Source organism: Ursus americanus, chromosome 16 (genome assembly GCF_024610735.1).
Source record: "Ursus americanus isolate L20-20 chromosome 16, mUrsAme1.1.p, whole genome shotgun sequence".
NCBI classification, from domain to species: domain Eukaryota; kingdom Metazoa; phylum Chordata; class Mammalia; order Carnivora; family Ursidae; genus Ursus; species Ursus americanus.
The window spans coordinates 51,300,941-51,320,034 of NC_142142.1; the positions used below are offsets into that span (position 1 = coordinate 51,300,941).

At 58.8% G+C, this 19,094-nt stretch overlaps 3 protein-coding genes across 4 annotated transcripts; 2 read left to right on the forward strand and 1 right to left on the reverse strand.

The window, feature by feature from the left end:
- The first annotated feature begins 4,956 nt into the window (after positions 1–4,956).
- On the forward strand, positions 4,957–7,128 carry APOA1 (apolipoprotein A1). Its single transcript, XM_045797833.2, has 4 exons — positions 4,957–5,041; positions 5,259–5,321; positions 5,514–5,667; positions 6,365–7,128. The coding sequence occupies exons 2-4, from the start codon at positions 5,279–5,281 to the stop codon at positions 6,966–6,968; spliced, it is 801 nt and encodes a 266-aa protein (XP_045653789.1). The 5' UTR covers positions 4,957–5,041; positions 5,259–5,278; the 3' UTR covers positions 6,969–7,128.
- Positions 7,129–9,140: 2,012 nt separating this feature from the next.
- Positions 9,141–11,596, reverse strand: APOC3 (apolipoprotein C3). 2 transcript variants are annotated; one of them, XM_045797832.2, is made up of 4 exons: positions 11,458–11,596; positions 10,721–10,788; positions 10,432–10,555; positions 9,141–9,425 (listed from the first exon to the last, which is right to left on the reverse strand). In XM_045797832.2, the coding sequence occupies exons 2-4, from the start codon at positions 10,773–10,775 to the stop codon at positions 9,302–9,304; spliced, it is 303 nt and encodes a 100-aa protein (XP_045653788.1). In that variant the 5' UTR covers positions 10,776–10,788; positions 11,458–11,596; the 3' UTR covers positions 9,141–9,301. The 2 variants fall into 2 exon arrangements, with proteins under 2 accessions (XP_045653788.1, XP_087724544.1); XM_087868418.1 differs by lacking the exon at positions 11,458–11,596 and adding an exon at positions 11,022–11,044.
- Positions 11,597–16,389: 4,793 nt separating this feature from the next.
- Positions 16,390–18,764, forward strand: APOA4 (apolipoprotein A4). The gene is made up of 3 exons (XM_045797607.2): positions 16,390–16,462; positions 16,823–16,949; positions 17,715–18,764. The coding sequence occupies exons 1-3, from the start codon at positions 16,414–16,416 to the stop codon at positions 18,685–18,687; spliced, it is 1,149 nt and encodes a 382-aa protein (XP_045653563.2). The 5' UTR covers positions 16,390–16,413; the 3' UTR covers positions 18,688–18,764.
- The last annotated feature ends 330 nt before the right edge of the window (positions 18,765–19,094 follow it).

Genomic DNA, 19,094 nt, shown 5'->3' on the forward strand with positions numbered 1-19,094 from the left:
TGTTGATATATTATTATTTGCCTTGTGGTTCAGAGTCTAGCTGGGAGAAGCATCCAGGTGGGTGGAGGCGGGAGGCTGAAGAGGCCTACCAAGCCTAGGGTGGAGCTTTGAGCTATCCATTATCTCACCCCGCCTTGTCAAGGAGCATTCTCTAGAAGCCTGAACTCGGCCCACACTGTGTCCCCAATCACCCAGCCTGGACTCTGCCCCCCCAGAAGCAAGCCTTTGAGTGTGCTGAGTCAGAGGGAAAACAGATTCCCCGAGAGGGTGCTTTTCAAGGAGTGGAAGGGGGTCCTCAGAGACCTGGGGCCTTGAGGTGACCGCAGTCAGCCCAGTGATGGGATTGCCAGATAAGTGTGGGGACAGAAAGGGGACTCTTCCTATAGCTGTCCTCTTTCTTCACACCTGGACTCCAGAAGGCAGGGCGGGATTTCCAGCATGGCCCCAGGCCCGGCTAAGAGAGAGCTGGCTGAGGTGCTTCCGTGAAGAAAGATTACTGGAGCTGGAAATACTGCCCGGGTGTGTAGAGAGAAGAGTAGGAAGACGGGACTTAAAAAAGCTTCGGCACCCATGGTGGTCTAGACGGTCACGGTGGGACCGTTGAGGACAGAAAGAGCCTTCCAAGAAGGGTCTCCTAGAAATTGTCTGAGTGTGCACACGCCCACAGAAGGCCCGAGCGAGCATCGCTGGAAGCACGCAGGGACACACCCAGGTGCCTTCCACACCTCGTAACCCCGTCGCCGCGGCTCCACCCCCGTGATCAGCCAGGGCGCCTTCGGGCCAAAGGTGGGATGAACTTCGAGAGGAAGGAGGGTGCTGTCCTCCTGGAGAAAGGCTAGAGACCTGAGCTCTGGAAGGTAGAAGCCATGCCCACAGATCCTTCCCAGCCCTTCCTTCTGACCTTCTGCCGGCCGCCACCCCACCCCACCCCACCCCGACCACTGAGGCAAGCTCTCAGACGGCCGGCTGCCTGCCGAGGCGGCAAACCCCAGCTTGTGCTGGCCACAGATGGGCCGCCTTCACCTCCGTCTCCCGAGCAGGGGGGCAGCAGAGAATGGTGTTTGGCAGGTGCAGGCCCCTGCCCCAGGGCCTAAATCAGGGCTCTGTCACCAGGACCTGCGACAAAATTGCCAAAAAGGAATTATGGGGGTGGGGGCTCCTTCCACCCCTGCTCCGTCCGAACATCCCAAGAGCAGGTTTCCCGTCCTGACCTGCAGCGCCTCCTGTCCGTCGACCGTCCTGAGCAGGGTCTGTGACAGACGGCCAGAGGCTCCAGAGTGAGTTACCCCTGGGTCTCCTTCAGGCCCGCTCCTTCAGATGCCCCTTTACCGTCCTGGTGACCCTTCCTTTCGCGTGCCAGTGTCGTTCATCAAGCAAATACTTGTTGAGTGTCTGTTATGTGCCAAGCCTAGCAGGGGACAGAGTCCTTCCAGGTGTAGACTGACCAGTATGACATGGTGACGGGAATTGTGAAATGAGTCCCTAATCATTCTGAGCAAAATCCACTCCTGCAGTCAGCTAGCAGCTCGCCAGCATGCATCGGGGGTGAGGGGGCCGGGGCCAGGCCCCTGGTGACCATCTTCAGAAACGGTCACTCTGGGAGTCCCAAGATCAAGGAAAGAGGGTGTTGGGACTCAGGGCCCACACTGGTGGGCCTTTCCTAAGCAGCTAGTGCAATCCACAGGCCCTCGAGGCCTCTCACAGGCTGGCCCCCGGGCTGATTCTGACATGCCCAAAGCCTGCCTTCCCTCCGAGATCCTAGTAATGAGGGGCTTGGGCTAGTCTGAGGCAAACGTCTTACAGCGAAATGGAGTAGACAGACACACCAGTGAGCAAGTACGATGAAAAAGAAACACTTGCTGCTTGTGGGGATGCTATCAACAGCCCTCCCTAGCCTGACGCCTTGAGATCCCTGAGCTGGGAAACCAAGGAGGCCCTGATCAGAACACACGGGCCAGGGGAGTCGGGGGCCCCGCTGCTGGTGGCCAGCTGGGCCTCCTGACTCCGGCTCCTGACGGCACCAAGTGCTAACGGCTGGAGGCCTCGGGCGGCCCTTGACAGCTCGGAGCGGCTGTCTTCTCATACGCAAGACAACAGAGAAAATATCTGGCTGCCGGGTCTTCTAGGGCTGACCATGGAAGTGCTTTGGCCACTAAGGAACTACACAAATGTTGGAATTAGGCTTAGCCATAATAATCATTTCATGGGGCGCCTAGGTGGCTCAGTTGTTAAGCATCTGCCTTCGGCTCAGGGCGTGATCCCGGCGTTCTGGGATCGAGCCCCACATCAGGCTCCTCCGCTGGGAGCCTGCTTCTTCCTCTCCCACTCCCTCTGCTTGTGTTCCCTCTCTCGCACGCTCTCTCTATCTCTGTCAAATAAATAAATAAAATCTTTAAAAAAAAATCATTTCAATAATAAACCAAACTTTAACAATGGTGGGTAGCTTGGAGTCCAACAGTAAGCTTCTGAGATTCCCCCGTGTGCTGACTGGGATGAGCTCTACCCCCAGAAAGAAAGGAGCCTCTCTTGGCCTGAGACACCCGTGAGCTGCCCCAGGAGGGGACCAGCCTCCCCCCAGCCCCAGCTCTTTAAACCACAGGCAGAAAGGTGGGCCAGCCAAGTGGCAGCCCAGGCAGACTGTTCAGGGAGAGCAGCTCCCACTCTGCAGGGCCCCATGGACCTCTGCGGCTGGGTCAGTCCAGGAACAGAGGTCCCGAATCCCAGCATCTGCAAGTCAGGGCCACACAGACAAAATGTGAGTCCTCGCCACGTCTGCTTCCAGAAGCCGAGGTCTTCGCTCCAGTCTGACAGTGTAAGTATGTTCACCGGGAGTGAGGGGAGAGAATGCCAGAAATTGGGATTCGGGGACACAGAATAGTTACTAAGTGCCAGCTACCTTCCAGTTTTGCCACAGATGTTCAAATGCAGTGCTTGAAACAACACGCATTTATTACCTCAGGACAGTTCTAGAGGTCAAAAGTCCCAAGGGGTCATACTTGGTCATACAAAACTAAAATCCTGGTGTCAGCAGAGCTGCCTTCCTTCTGGAGGCTTCAGGGAAACATCTGTGTCTACTCCTCCTGCTTCTGGGGGCCGCCCACACTCCTTAGCTTATGACCCCCTACACATGGCTCCGACCTGAGCTGCTGTCCCCTCGTCTCCTCTGATGGCGTCTCCTGCCTCCCTCTCATAGGTTTAAGGACCCTTGTGCTGACATCGGGCCCACCTGGATAGTCCGGGAAAACCACCCATCTCGAGGTCCTTATAATCACATCGGCAAAGTCCCTTTTGCCACGTGACAGTCACGGGTTCCAGGGATTAGGACCCGCACATCTTTGGGGGGGTATTAGTCTGCCTGCCATACACACCACCCCTGCCGTGATTCTAGGGATGGGGTGTTCCAGGCTTGTCTTCACTCAATGGATAAGGGACTGAGGGGGGCAGCGGCTCTATAGCTCGCCCAGGGTCACACAGCTAGCGAGGGGCAGAGCCGGGACTCAGACCGAAGGCTGCGCGGCTCCAGGCCTTCTCGTCTGCGGTGAGGGACAGGAGGCCGGCCACCGTGGCGGAGGCCGCGGCCCAGCAGCTCTGCGACCTGCCTGACAGCAGGGAGTTTCCTGGCTGGGTGGCGAAGGGCACGTTTCTGTCCTGGGTCTACATCCAGGGACCTGGGTGCAAAGTTCAGCCTGCCTCTCCTTTGCTGAGGGGCCAGAGACCTAGGGCAAATTCGGTCCACCCCTCGTTTCCTCATCTGGAAGATGACAGGGAGGCGCGAGGCCGAGTAGCCGATCCCACAGCTCCGCTCGGCTGGGGCCTCCGCAGCGTCCGTGACTTGGGGCCCGTCGGCGAGCTGGGGCTGGAGGTGCTGGGCCTCCCGGCAGAACCCTGCGGAGCGCGGCGAACACCATCGGGAGCACGGCGCTTCGCATTGATTTATGGGCTCCGCGGCCCCCAGCAGCCCTGCGCCATTTTTGTCTCCCTTTTACTGATAGGAAACCGAGGCTCAGAGAGATGACCTAACTGGCCCGCGATCCTCCTCCAGGATTTTGCACGTGGGAGGCAAAATGAAGTGAGTAGCCAGGTCTCCTGTGGCCTCCTGCTGCAGAAGTCCTTCCGCCTGCCCCGGGGACCCCTAAAGTCTGGTCTCCACCTCACTGTGCGCGCCCACATGGAAACACCAACACTGCAAAGATACATGGATTCAATTTAAGTGACTCCCTTTGTTCTGACATGATGCCCTTTTGTGAGGTTGAAAGAAGTTCTTTTCTCGTTTGAAGTGTTGGTCACAGCGGGGCTGGGGGGATTGGGGAGACAGTGGGTAACTTTTTTACATGACAAAATCAAAAGCAGGCAACTCCCTGTTGGTCTCTAGAATCTGTTTTGAAATGTCAGAGGTCCCGAAATCGCAGTCTGGGATACACAGAGCCCTGTCCACTCTGCCCAGGCCACGCCCTGGCACCACAGGGCCCCTTCAGGCGAGGCTTTGGAGGTCTGGGAGAGCCTGGAGAGAGGCATGCTGACCTGCTGGGATAAAAGAGGCCACAGGGTGTTGGTGGGGGGAGACTGTCTGTTGCCTTTGGAGGGGAAGGACAGGGTAGGGACAAAGTAATCTCCCTGGAATGCAAGGGGAGGGGGGGAGGGGAGGAGTCCCAGCCATCCCTGGCCAGCTGGTGTCTCTTGCTTCCATCCCTCCTCTCCCCGGGCTGCACTGGCACAGCGGGCAATGGCGGGCACACGTCCCCCCCAGGAGAAGGGATGGGTGCAGATGACCCCGACCCTGAGGGCCTGCAACCACCCCCTCTGGCCCCCGCCTGAACCCTTGATCCTTGGCCTTGCAGCCCCCGCAGCTTCCTGTTTGCCCACTCTATTTGTCCGGCCCTGGGGACAGAGCTGATCCTTGAACTCTAAGTTCCACATCGCCAGGACCAGTGAGAAGCAGCAAGGCCTGGGCTGGGCTTATCAGCCTCCCAGCCCAGCCCCTGCCTGGAGACATAAATAGGCCAGGAGAGCCGGCCACTCAGAGACTGCTGGAATCCTCGAGGTAAGTGCGGCGGCCTGCTCCCCCAGCTCTGGGCATCGGAGGCTCAGGTTCTGGGGTCTTGGTTCCAGACTCTGCCCCATGCGGGGGCTCTGGGTACTGAGACCCTCTCCCACTCTGTGCCCTGCCTCCTCCGCCCCTGGCTAAAATGAGTGGGGGACCACTGGGCTCCTCACACGAGAGGCCTGCCCCCTTCAGCCCAGACCCTCTTCTCCTCCAGGTCACCCACGTCCCTTCAGGATGAAAGCGGTGGTGCTGAGCTTGGCCGTGCTCTTCCTCACGGGTAGGTGCCCCCCAACCTAGGAAGCCAACCATGGGGGGGGAGGGCTTCTCCCTAAGCTGCTGTGGGCCACCCTCCTGGGCACAGGGAACAGGATTTCTCACTCATCCCCTTGCCCCTGCCTCCAAGCCTGGCACTTCAGCTCTGATCCTGGTCCGGAGCTGGCCTGATCTCGGTCTCCCCTCCGACCCCCAGGGAGCCAGGCTCGGCATTTCTGGCAGCAAGATGAGCCCCAGTCACCTTGGGATCGAGTGAAGGATTTAGCCACCGTGTATGTGGACGCAGTCAAAGAAGGCGGCAGAGACTATGTGGCCCAGTTTGAAGCCTCCGCCTTGGGAAAACAGCTGAAGTACGGACCCAACCTGGGGCCCCGGGGGGCTGGGGAACAGGGGCAGGGGTGGCCAGTCCTGAGGGGCAGAGAGGCCTATGGGAAGATGTAGCCAGACTGGCCGAATCCCCACCTGCTATTTCCTGGGTCCCCTAGAAGGTCTGGAAAAACCCAGAATGGAATCCCCAAGCAGGAATGAGATCCCCCAAATAACCACCATCTCAGAACTCATTTTGGGGAGAGTAAGAGCTGTAGGCCCTAGCAAGGGGCAGGTCTGTGCTGCCGGGTCAGCAATCACAGTACCACCATCTGCTTGCCCAGTGCAACAAGCCCCTTCCCGTTCTTAGCTCCCTCCTCCGCTCCTGGCCAGCAACAGGGATGGCCGTCTCCAGAGAGGACGAGGGGCTCCAAGTATAGAGACGAGGTCCTTAAGGCCCAGCTTTGGGGACAGACAAGACAGGGCACCCAACCCAGCTCTGTCGCTCCTAGCTCCTCAGTCCATCCGGACCGGGGAACCCAGCGGTAGTGGTGGTGGTGTGTGCTCGGGGGAGGCTGTCCTGGGGGAGGCAGGGTGTGGGGAAATCGAGGCCGGGCTCCGGGGCCCCAGGCTGATGCCCGTCAGGGGCAGGTGCCGCGCAGCTCCCGGGCTGTCCGGGGTGCCCCGGGGTGCCGGGGAGGCCACCCCTGAGCCCCCGCTCTCCCCTCCCCACCCCTTCAGCCTGAAACTCCTGGACAACTGGGACAGCTTGACCAGCACGGTGACCAAGCTGCGCGAACAGATCGGCCCGGTCACCCAGGAGTTCTGGGATAACCTGGAAAAGGAGACAGAGGTGCTGCGGCAGGAGATGAGCAAGGATCTGGAGGAGGTGAAGCAGAAGGTGCAGCCCTACCTGGACGAGTTCCAGAAAAATTGGCACGAGGAGGTGGAGCTGTACCGCCAGAAGGTGGCGCCGCTGGGCGCGGAGCTGCGCGAGGGCGCGCGCCAGAAACTGCAGGAGCTGCAGGAGAAGCTGAGCCCCCTGGGCGAGGAGCTGCGGGACCGCGCGCGCACCCACGTGGACGCGCTGCGCGCGCAGCTGGCCCCCTACAGCGACCAGCTGCGTGAGCGCCTGGCCGCCCGGCTGCAGGCGCTCAAGGAGGACGGCGGCGCCAGCCTGGCCGAGTACCACGCCAAGGCCAGCGAGCACCTGAGCGCGCTCAGCGAGAAGGCCAAGCCCGCGCTGGAGGACCTCCGCCAGGGCCTGCTGCCCGTGCTGGAGAGCTTCAAGGTCAGCCTACTGGCTGCCGTGGATGAGGCCACCAAGAAGCTGAACGCCCAGTGACGCGCCCCGGACCCGAGGGACCCCTCCCGGGACTCCCCTTTCCGTGCATCGGGTTCTTAGAATAAACATATCCAAAGCGGGACGCCTGTGTTGGGCTGCGTGTGTTTTGAAGCTTCAGTTACGATTTTTAAACAATAAAATGTGCTCCGAAAACGAGAAATTCTTTTTTGGGAGGATGGGAGCGGGTGAGGGCGGAGGGACGTCCCGGGACAGCCCGGGGCAGGGGGGCGGGGGAGTCTGGCCTTTGGCCAGGGGACAGGAACTTCCTAACGATTTTGCAGGCGGAGCCCATCGGTCGGAACCTTGGGTCCCCGCAGAACCTTCATTCAGGGTCGCAGACCTGCGAGGCCCGGCTGCTAGGAGAAAGGTAGTGCGCGGAGCCCCCTTCCCAAGGAGGCCCATACAGAAAGGAATGAGAGGACCAGGCGGGGCGACAGACAGTCCAACGCTAGGTGCCCTGCAACAGCCTCAAACAAGGACTGCAGCCCTGTCGGAGGACGGTCAGGAAACAGGGCTCCCTCCCCCTTCGTGTTCCCCCCAGGCCAGGCCAGGAGCCAGCTGGGGTGGGCCTCAAGGAGCCACCGGAGCTGGAAGGAGGGGGGCAGGCTCACATGAAGAGCTTGGCCTTTGCTCCTTCCTCCTTTAACAATTCAAAAAATGAAGAAACAGATGCTTCCCTTTCCTTTTTTTTTTACAAGGGCAGCATGCCACTCCTCACAGTCCTGCCTTTCCAGAAAGGGCGGATGTCCCCCCCCCCCAACTGTGCCAGCCAGCCAGCCCACCCATGGGGCTCCAAGCCTGAGTCAGAACAATAATCCCCACTTCTTACAGGTAATTGGCCCATTTTTATTTCCAAGATGCATTCATGTCCATCATCCCACTGTGTCGTTCCCCAAATCCTGGCCAGGCGGCCACCACATCCACAGCACAGATGTCAAAGCTGAAGCTTGAAGTCACTCGTCAAGCAAGGCTGAAGAGCAGGATGGGCTGGGTTGCCCTTTCCAGACCCATCCTGGGTCTTTTTTTAAAAAAGTGTGTGGCCAGGCCCTCAAATTCACACAGCTGTGCACCCATGCGTGCCCATTCTCAAGCACACACCCCTGTCCACAGCCGGCCCCTCTCCACACTCAGGTACACGCGCCCCCGTGTGCATGCACACACGCACACGCACACACACAGCTTCACAGATCCGAGACCAAGGCAGAGCACTAACGGAGCCTTCCCTTCCATCCCCTCACAGGGCCTTGGGCCCGCTGCCCCTGCCCCATCTCCAGTGCGTCTTAACCACTCTGAGATAAGGGAGTGGGCGTTCTGAGCCGCAATGGGTGTCAAGGCCAGATTTGGGCGAGAACACTTTCCAGGTGTGGGTACTGGGATCCTGGCCCAGTTGGGCCAAAGAGAAGCCCAGGTGGGTTTCCAAAGAGAGCGCAGATGTCTCCAAGTGTGACTGGATGTACTGATACCACCAAGATGGGTCAAGGAGCCCTCAGACACCGAGCGTCGGAGTGACTAAGCTGTCTCTGTGTCAGCTGAGCAGAATAGGAGCGATGGACCTGGGATTGAGGGCTGCTCTGTTGTTTGTGGACTCGGTGACATTGGGCAAGCGCTTTCATCTTTCTGAGCCTCAGTTTTATCATTGGAAGAGCGAGGGCCTGCTCAAGCAGTCTGTGGTTGTGGACTCCCTGACGTGAACCTCTGTTGGGTGGTGGGGACACAAGGCAAACAGCCTCTATTGGGTAACTTTGGATTCCTTCTTAGCTCCTGGAACACTGGAATCCCCCCACTCCGAGTCTGGTCCCAGGGGGAGTCCAGCTCAGCCTATAGCAACAATAATGACTGGGTGTTGTGCACAGTCTTATTTCATTCATTCATTCATTCATTCATTCATTCATTCATTCATTCAACAAATCTGCAGTGGAAGTGGTATTGCCGCACCCACTTTACAGATAAGAAGCTGAGACTGGTATAAAATGATGGGGCCAAGACCAGAGTCTAGTCGTATCTTACTCCAGCCACTCCCCATTAGCCTCCTCCCCTCAAGTCTGGTTGAGAGCACCAGGGGCATGGGTCGCACAAGTCAGCTCAGGCAGTCTGCATGAGTTGGAGTCAGCCCCGTGCCCACCCGTCCCCGTGCCCAAGCATACATGGCATGCATGGGACGTCCCACTCACGGCAGCTTCTCATCCAGCTTTATTGGGAGGACAACAAGCTTGGGAGTGGGCCAGGTCTGGGGTGGGGTGGGAGGTGAGAATGCTGTCACTTTCAAGGGATTTTCGGGGCAGCCCAAGGAGCTGGCAGGGTGGACGGGCAGGAAGACTTGGGGCGTCGAGGTCTTAGACGGCATCAGAGGCTGGAGTTGGTTGGACCTCAGAGGCTAAATCCCAGAGCCCAGAGAACTTGTCCTTAAACGTGCTCCAGTAGTCTTTCAGGGAACTGATGCCATCGGTCATCCAGTCCCTGGGGATTAAATCAGTAAGGGGATGCAGTGGAGGTGGGGGTGAGAGTTCATCTGAAGGCAGTGGGGCCCCCACCATATCCCCACTGCCTCTCCCCTGACCCTCTCAACCTCACCCAGCCACGCTCCCGAGACCTCAGGCAGGGACCCTTTCAGCTGCCACCCCAGGCCGAAGAGATGCTGAGGGGGGTGATGGGACCCTAGCACAAGTCCAGCCTGTTTCTCCCTGTGGGGGCAGACCTTGGTGCCTCCCTGGGTCTGAGGCGAGTTGGACAGGAGTGACTGCATGGGAGATGCGTAAGGCCCCGGCTGTCAGGCTATTCCAGGCAAATGATGCTTACTAGGGTTGCACAAGCTGGAGGCTCTGAGTGGGTTGGGGCAGAGGGACGCAGTCTCTCATTTGGAAAATCACCAGAGCACAAAGTAGCTGTGTGATCTGGGGCAAGTCATTTAACCTCTCTGAGCTTCAATTTTCTCTTCTGCAAAATGGCAAATATAATACCCACTCAGCAGCCAGTTCTGAGGACTAAGAGAGTCTGAATGGCTCCGCTATGGAAATGCTGGCTGACTCCAGGCGGTGGGGACGTGGGGGTGGGGAAGGGAGCTGGGAGAAGGGAGGACTTGAAGGCAGGGCAGGGTGGGAGAGGAAGGATGGACTTCCCGCTCACACCAGCCCCAGGGCTTGGCACAAGGCAGAAACACACACACACACACACACACACACACACACACACACACACACCAGCCGAAACCGGGTTGGATGGAGCCTCCCATGCCAACATCCACCAGCAAAGAGAATGGCAGCAAGAGCTAATGTGGCCTTCCTCAGAGACTTGCGGGGTGCCTAAAGGAGCAAGGAGGGCCCTTGGAGGGAAGTGAAGTGGGGTGGGGGGGAGGGGGGGAAGGATGCAGTCCCGCCTTCACCACCTCTCCCCCAGCAGGCAGCCACGGCCAGGGCCCTCTGGAGGAGTCAGGGCCAGGAGCCGGCACCGAGACACGGGGGCATACCTGGCCCGCTGGGCCACCTGGGACTCCTGCACGCTGGTCAGCGTGTCCTGGGCTGTCTTGGTGGCGTGCTGCACGTATCCCTGCATAAGGCCCAGTAGGGAGGGGTCCTCTGCCTCCTGAGCTCCTGCCAGGAGAGCAGGGCAGAGTGGGATGGATCAGCCTCTGCGGAGCCCTTGGCTTCTGCCCAGACACCCACCTGGGCCTGGGATCCTCAAGCCATCCCCAAGGGTCCTCCAGGCAGACAGCCGCCCGCACCCTGTCCCCAGCCCAGTCCCCACGAGCTGCTTACGGGCAGAGGCCAGGAGAACCAGGAAGGCAGCGACAAGGAGGACCCGGGGCTGCATGGCGCCTCTGTTCCTGAGGGGAAGCATCTTGTGAGGGGTACCTTAACCCCCGCCCCCCCACCCTGGACCCTCCCTGGGAAGTGGTGCGGCCCCAACAGTAGTAGATCCTGAGCCGGGCCAAGCCGGGAGGAGAAAGGGCCTGCTGCCGGCTAACGTGGGAGACGAAGGGCTTGCAGACACTGGGGCCTCCAGAGCCAGGCTGAGGGAGAGCACAGGGCAGCACAGGACAGAGAGCAGAAAACCCACCAGACCAGGAATCAGGACACCTGGGTTCTGGCCTGGCTCCTGCTGCGAACATGCCGAACATGCCGGGTGACTTGGGGTAGATCTCTGCCCCTGTCCAGGCCTCAGTTTTCCTGTCTGGGGTAGGACTGGGCTCTGAGGCTCCTTGCAGGCCTAAACATGCAGACTGAGGGCAAAGTGTGCCCATTCGGAGCCATTCCAGCCCCAGCTGTGACACTACACTCTATGTGGCTTTGGACAAGTGCCCCGCCTTCCATGAGCCTTGGTGTCCCCCAGCATGCAGTTGGAGGTGGGGGCTGCTCCACGAGCCTGCGGCTTCCTTGGCCCCAGCAAGCTCTTCTCCAGACTGCGCTGGCTGGTCTGAGCAGGGAGCCTCCTCTGCCCCTCTCCATCCTGCTCTCCGTTCTCCCTCCCCCTCCTCCTCCCCAGGGGGCATTACCTGGAGCAGCTGCCTCTTGGGATGAACTGAGCAGGCAAACAAGAGGGTTCTGACCTGTTTTATATTGTCTCCAGGACCGGAGGCACGGAGGGCTCAGTGAGCCGGGCAAAGGTCACCTGCTGATCAGTCTAGACCAGGGCCTGAGGCAGGGTGCCCAGATGCAGCCAGGCCTGCTGGGAGTGTTGGGAAATCTCTGTGTCCTTCAGTGCCCACCCTGCTCTCCTGCTACTCCACAGCCCAGAGGAGTTCAGACACTGGGGAGGCCCCATTTCTTCCAAGCAGCCTGGCTCCCCAGGGAGAGGCTGGTGATAAGGGAAAGGGATTAGGGCACAAGCCAGGGGCCTCTGGGCCCATCTCAGCCTTTCACACATAGTTTGCAGATCCCTCCCCACCCCCCTCGCCCTGCAAACAGCCTGGAAGGGGTGGGGGCTGGACTGAGAAGGTGAGGGGCTTCTTCAGGCTCGGGAACAACTCAGTGTTGGGGTGGGGGGTCTAGAGTGAAGTCACAGAAGACCTATGGGCGGAGGCTTGTGTGGGGAGGTTGACGCAGTGGAGTTTACACAGCCCCTCCCCAGCATCTGCCCCTCTGCACTTCGGTCCCAGGTGCTGCTTACCCAGGAGTCTCTCTGAGCTGATCAGGGGTTGGTGGGAGAATAGCAAAAGCTGCTCTGAGCCCAAGGCCTTTGTCCCGCCCTTCCCCCCCCCCCCCCCCCCCGCCCTCTGGACCTACTGATAACATTCCCTGGGTCAGGAGCTGCGGCTCAAGGCTGAGGCCTCCCCCAGACTGTGCTGGCTGGGATCGAGTTCCAGCAGTGAGCACCCCTCATCTCAGGTCTTGGTTTCCCTCGTGGCCTGCTGGCTGGGCAGGGAGCTGGAAGGAAGCTAGGCTGCAGTGTGGCCAGTCTGGTAGGGAGAGGGTGCAGAGGAGCTCTGCGGGGGCTGTCCAGGAGAGGCCTCGGGCCTTTCTTGGGGTGAGGTGTCCCTGGGCCTGCACTGGGAGCCATAGCCTGGATAGCAGGATCGGGGAGGCTAAGACTTTGGAACCAAGAAATCCTAGGCTTAAATGATGCCTTTGACACTGACTCCTATGACCCAGGGCCAGAGACCTAACATCTCAGAGCCTCATTTTTCCTCCCTTGAAAAAAGGGATGGAACATCAATATACCAAGAATTGTGTTGCAAAGTAAATGAGATATGTACAAAGCAACTGGTTCGTGGAGGGAGCTTGATAAATCTCTCTTTCTTCCTCCCAAATACCTTGTCCGTCCCCAGACAGCATAGTCTGAAAGCAGGAGGAGCCCCCAATGTAGAAATAGGACTTTGGGCAGGTAGCCATCTTCTCAGGAAGAAGCAAATAACCCGACAATGTGAAATCAAAGACCTGAGAAAGTGGCCTGACTCCACCCTCAGAATTCTTTATTATTGGTTGAGACTTGAAGTTTCTCCATTAGAAATTCATTCCTTTGACTTAAATCTTGTATTCTGTTAAAATACAAATACACCCTGTGAAGAAGATATTAATAACCCCATTTTATAGTAAGAAACCTAGGGCTCACGAGGCTGAGATGGACCCAAGTACACAGAGCCCATCGCCGGTAGAGCTGGGAACCAGAATCCAGGTCTTCAAGTACCTACACGAGTACCAAGCAGCTTGGAGAGATGAGACCCTCAGGGATTTATCAGTCACTCATATACTTCTTCCTGAGCAGAATCTGGAGATGGGGATGGGGAGGAAAGGAAGCTGATCTGGTCACTGAAGGATATGAGCACTGGGGAGGGCAGAGAGCAACAGTGCCCATGTGGCTCTTCTGTTCTGGCCTGACCCTCAGCCCCAGAGGTGAAGGCCACAGTGGGAATCCAGATTCCAGGCTGGGTTGGAGTACAAAGTCCTCGGCCCCTGGGCATACTAGAATGGGCCTGGCTGGATCCCTTGGCCCTGGACTGTCCAACTCCCTTTGCCTGTGTGTGTGGAGGGTCTGGAGGAACCTGTCCTCCCTCTCCTGTGTAGCAACGGGCCCCCTGAGGATAGCGAGGTCAGAAGATGGGGGCAGAGAGACCCAGCAGGGGGTTGCTGAGCTGGGTAGAGAACCCAGGTGTGCCGGCCCATGCAGCAGGGGTGTGGCATGCCAGGACTCCTGGGCCGTTTTCTCTTTCAAAGGGCTCGGTGCATTTGAGTGCCTGGACCCCTCTGGGCAGTCTCAGTAGGGGCCCTCTCAGTGGCCAGCCTAAGCCACCTGGCCCTCCGTATTCTCTCCCTCCCTCCCTCCCTCCCATGCTGGCTCCCCTGGAATGAGGAGACTGCTCTGGGCCTTGCGCAAGACTGGCTCTAAGGAGTAACCAGCAGCAGTGGGTGGGGAGGGGGGAGGAGGCTTGACAAGCTGGAGGCAAAAATGGTCCTCTGGGGTGGGGCCGACTGAGCTTACTTGTGTCCGTTGAGGCTTGGCGCACGAGCCTCTGTGACCCATGCCCCTGCCAGTAGGCTGGACTGGGAGCCCCGACTCAGCCCTGCCAGCCGGAAGACCTGGAGAGGCCAGCGTCTGTGCCCAGAGAGAACCAGAGGCCCCACTGGAGGCAGAGTCCCACTTCCATCAGCAGCTCAACACTCAGACCAGGCACTCATTCTCCCCGGCTCCCAGCTCAAATCCTTTCACAGCCTGATACAAAACATGTCCACTGACGTGGGGAGAGAAATGCACTCATTGATGGCACCCGCCCACGACCCGTCAGGACGCAGCACCCCCTCCTCATGGCTGTGGCTGCTCACATCAGCCCGCAGCAGTCCACACCAGTCCACACCAGTCCGCACTGGTCCCTTAGCGGCATGCCCGGCTTTGTGCCCACAGACAGCAGAAGGAGTGGCACACTTATGCGACTCTGTACACGTCCTAGCAGATGCTCTCCGACACACTCAGACAGGTGCAGACACTCCTGGTGGGCGTCCACCTGAGCAAGTGAGACAGAGCCTGTCACATGCTGGTGGCCCTTGCTGTTCGACGATGAGTCCAAGAAGTCAAACTGAGCTGAGGTGTCCTTGCTGACTCATTGCTCTTTGCATCTCGGGCCCCAGGGGAAGGGACCGGGGCGAGCACTGACCTTCATGCCTACCCCAGGCCGGACTGTGCCCGACGTGGGAACAGGAGCAGGCGTGATAGGCCAGTGTTGCGGGGAGGGACGGCTTCCAGGGCTGAGACCTGGCTCGTGCTTGGTGAGCACCTACTGTGTGCCAGTCATCATTCCCAGCATGACACGGTTGTCTCACTGAGTCCTCGCAGCCCAGGAGGCGGGTACGACTCTGCCCATTGGAGGTGGTTGAGGCTCAGACAGATTAGGAGATCTGCCCTGTCCCCACATGGACAGTAAGCAGGGAGCCCAGATACAAACCCAGGGAGTCCGACACCAGAATCGGAGCCCTTCACAGCTGCTGGGAGATGGGAAGAGCCGCTCCAGGGAGGCAGAGCTCCCTGGTACTGGAGGCCACTGTGGTGGCATGGGGACGCCGCGGGGTGCAGGCAGCAGAAGGCCTTCCGGCTGTCTTCAATCCCATGAGACATCAAGCCACTGCTAGAAGATGAACCATGGGGGCCTGATAGGTCAGGGTTAACACACCCGTGGTCTCCAGGAGCCCAGCTTCACGCTGGGCACTGCACTCTCACGTGGGAGCCGACAGTGCCGTAGCATGGGGCTCATTTGCTGGTCGGTGCAGGTGGCCTGGTCCAGCAGAGCGACTCACGCTGACCAGGCTGCATTGTCTTCTCGGTGGATGGCTTTCTGTAATTGTGTGTGCGACCTCATTTGTAGAGAACGTTAGAAGTCATATAGAAGACCTCCTGCCTCCCACCCCCATCCCCCAGTGCGAAGTCCCCTAAGAGGCTCAGGTCCTGCGATTCAGCGTAGGGAGTAGGCTGACTACTCCTGCCCAGGGAGTGTGGCTGGGCTGGGGGCAGGAATCAGGCCTCAGGCCAGCCATTCTCCCTGCACGCTCCCCACCCCCCCGAGCCCCCAGAGGGCTGGGCCTGATTTTGCCATTCTCACTGGAGGGGTAAGCGTTCTACTGGGCCTTCTGCCATGGTCCAAACCAGGAAAACAATACTATTACTAATAACAACTACTTTGTAGTGTTTACTCTGCGTTATACTACTCACGTCATGAGCAACACCTCATTTACATATGCTCAGCAACCCCATGTTTCAAAGGAGAAACTGAGGCTCAGAGTTAGGCCAAGCTGAATCACAAAACCCAGGTGACCCAGCTTGGCAGTGGTGGGACAGGAAGCACACTTACAATGAACCCTTTCAGTACAGGGCCCTGCCCATTCCACCAGCCTGCCCAAAGGCTGGCAGGAGCCCCCTCCTCCTGGGCACACCTGGACCAGAGCTCTGGATCTTAGCTTGCTGTCCCTAGCTGTGGCCCTGGGTGTCCCAGTCCAGTGTCCGGTGCTCTGAGATGGAGTCAGAGTAGGGGATGTTCTGGGGAAGGGCTCTCTTCCCTGAGGCAGACAGAGGACGTGTGAACCTTGCCCCCCAAACCTGGCTCTGACCCCAGAATTGTGCAGCACCTCTGGGGCATGCGTCCCTGGCTCAAGGGCTCCCTAGGCCTCCTTTCTCCCACAGCTCATGGCCCCCTGCCCTCCCTTTTGTACTGGGTGGGGCACAAATACAGAACAGTTTCTTCTGAGTGCTGCCCGAGCCCTGGTCTGCTGTCAGCTGCCACGTTGTCTTGGGTCACCAAAGTCCAAGAGGCCTCCTGGGAATGTGTCACCTTCCAGCGTGGAGTCACACTGGGAGGGAGGTGGGGAGGGCAGCCTGCTGGGGGTTTAAATGTCTGGCTGGCTCCGAGGCTCAGGCAGTCCGGACAGCGGCACAGGTGAGCTGCGTGAGAACCCCTCCTCTGGCCCCCTTGACTCCAGGAAGGATCCAGTGCGGTACGAGGCTCTTCCAGTCCAGCGAGAAGCCCAGGATGTTCCTGAAAGCTGTGGTCCTGACCCTGGCCCTGGTGGCTGTCACTGGTGAGTAGCCTTTGGATGGGGCTCTTGGGCAGGACCCATCTCCCGAGTCAGATGGGCAGGGTGGAGAGTCTGGAGCCCAGGCAAGAGGACAGTTCCAAATGCCTGTCATCCCCCAGCTGGACGCAGAAGGCTGCCCACCTGCCATGCGGTTCACAGAAGGGCTGGCCTCTTCCCAGTGTTCTGCCCACTGGCATTGGTGCTATCCCAGTGTTACATGCCCCTGTGCTTTTAATGAGGGAAACACAGAGGGGGAGATCAGTGGTTGGGCTCCCCCACCATCAGCCAGTCTGCAGCTCAGGGCTGGTGCAGAGGGGTAAGGAAGGAGATAGGTCCTCATGAATCACTCTGTTTCCTGCCTAGGTGCCCGGGCTGAGGTCAGTGCTGACCAGGTGGCCACTGTGCTGTGGGACTACTTTAGTCAGCTGAGCAACAATGCCAAGGAAGCCGTGGAACATCTCCAGCAGTCGGAGCTCACCCAGCAGCTCAAGTAAGAGGCACGACTTGCTGGGTGGGACTTCTTAAAGGCCATGCAATGCGTTGGCAAGGACTGAGCTCAAAGGCCAGAGACCTGAGCTTAGGATACCCATTGCCCTGCACTAACTCACCCAGTGACCCTGAGGTCTCCAGATCTGGGATCCACATAGGCAAACAGGGGTTTGGACTAATAATCCCTAAGGAATCTTCCTGTTTGAACTTTCTAGAGTGTGACAGATGGCCACATCCTAGCATTGAGAGTCATGGGAGAAAGGGAGGGAGGGAAATGTCATGGGAACTGAGTCCTAAGACATTCCAGAAGGACGGGCGTCTGTGAAATCATGGGAAAGGAAGTGGGGATATTTGGGAAGCCTCTGAGGGTGGGCACGTGCAAGGAAACTAGTATTTTGAATCCCTAAAAGACTGGAAAAGGTCCAGAGCATAACATTCTATTAATGAACGTGATCTCCATCACAGCAATTCTGAACTGGGAAGGACTTCAAAGTCTGCCCTTTTTACTTTACAGGCGTGTGGTGGGTTGGGGGGAGGGTGGGAAGCAGACTACTAGAGGTGGGTCCTGTGATTCAAGGTCAGGGGGAGAGTCAGAGATACAAGGTAACCACTTAGTCTATTACATCCGCGCTCTCAAACCATGATCTTCCTGTGAACTCAATATCCCTGAACACTCACCTGTCTCAGGCAGGTGTGTATAAGGAGACAAGGTCCGGGCATGTAATGCCAAGTGTAACAGTGGCCCCCTTGTGTCCCTCCCCTGCAGTGCCCTCTTCCAGGACAAGATTGGGCAGGTGAACACCTACACCGATAACCTGCAGAAGAAGCTGGTGCCCTTTGCCACGGAGCTGCACGAACGCCTGAGCAAGGACTCCGAGAAGCTGAAGGAGGAGATTCGGAAGGAGCTGGAGGACCTGCGGGCCCGGCTGCTGCCCCACGCCAACGAGGTGAGCCAGAAGATCGGGGACAACATGCGCGAGCTGCAGCAGCGCTTCGGGCCATACGCGGATGAGCTGCGCACCCAGGTCAACACTCACGCCGAGCAACTGCGAAACCAGCTGGCTTCCCACGCGCAGCGCATGCAGACCGTGCTGCGCCAGAACGTGGACGACCTGCAGGCCTCCCTGACACCCTACGCAGATGAGTTGAAGGCCAAGATCGACCAGACTGTCGAAGAGCTCAAGGGGCGCCTCACGCCCTACGCGGATGAGCTCAAGGTCAAGATCGACCAGAACGTGGAGGAGCTGCGCCGCAGCCTGGCTCCCTACGCGCAGGACGTCCAGGAGAAGCTCAACCACCAGCTCGAGGGGCTGGCCTTCCAGATGAAGAAGAATGCCGAGGAGCTGAAGGCCAAGATCTCGGCCAACGCGGATGAGCTGCGGCAGAGGCTGGGGCCCGTGGCTGAGGACGTGCGTGGCAAGCTGAGGGACAATACCCAGGAGCTGCAGAAATTGCTGGCCGAGCTGAGCAGCCACCTGGACCAGCAGGTGGAGGAGTTCCGCCGCAACGTGGGGCCCTACGGGGAGACCTTCAACAAAGCCCTTCTGCAGCAGGTGGAGGAGCTGAGGCAGAAGCTGGGCCCCCACGCAGGGGATGTGGAAGACCACCTGAGCTTCCTGGAGAAGGACCTGAGGGACGAGGTCAACTCTTTTTTCAGCACCCTCAAGGAGAAAGAGAACCAGGACATGCTTGTGGCCGTCCCCGAGGAGCAGCAGACACTAGTCCCTTTAGAGAGCTGAGCTGTCCCTGGTGTTCACGCCCCACCATGGACACCTGCCCTGCCTGGCCACCTGTCTGTCTGTCTGCCCCAAGGCAGTTCTGGTACAAGCTTGAGGACACATGTCCAGTGGAAAATGACACTACCTCTTGCTACACAATAAAGCTGCTGAGAAACTAGTCCAGGCTGGTTGCAGTGTGACTTCTCACTGTTGGTGCGCCCCAGGTGGGGCAAAACCATGGCAAAGCTTAGCAGGGGCAAGGCTTGGAGGGACACCACGGCTGGGGAGATGAAGTTGTAGGAGGGGGGAGGGCAGGGTGTGCTGAGAGGGGTGCAGGGGGTGGAGGGGGTGCTCTAAAGGGAGGTGGACAAACATGTCACACATTACCCGAAGACAACATATGCAGCCTGCTTCTATTCACTTAGCCA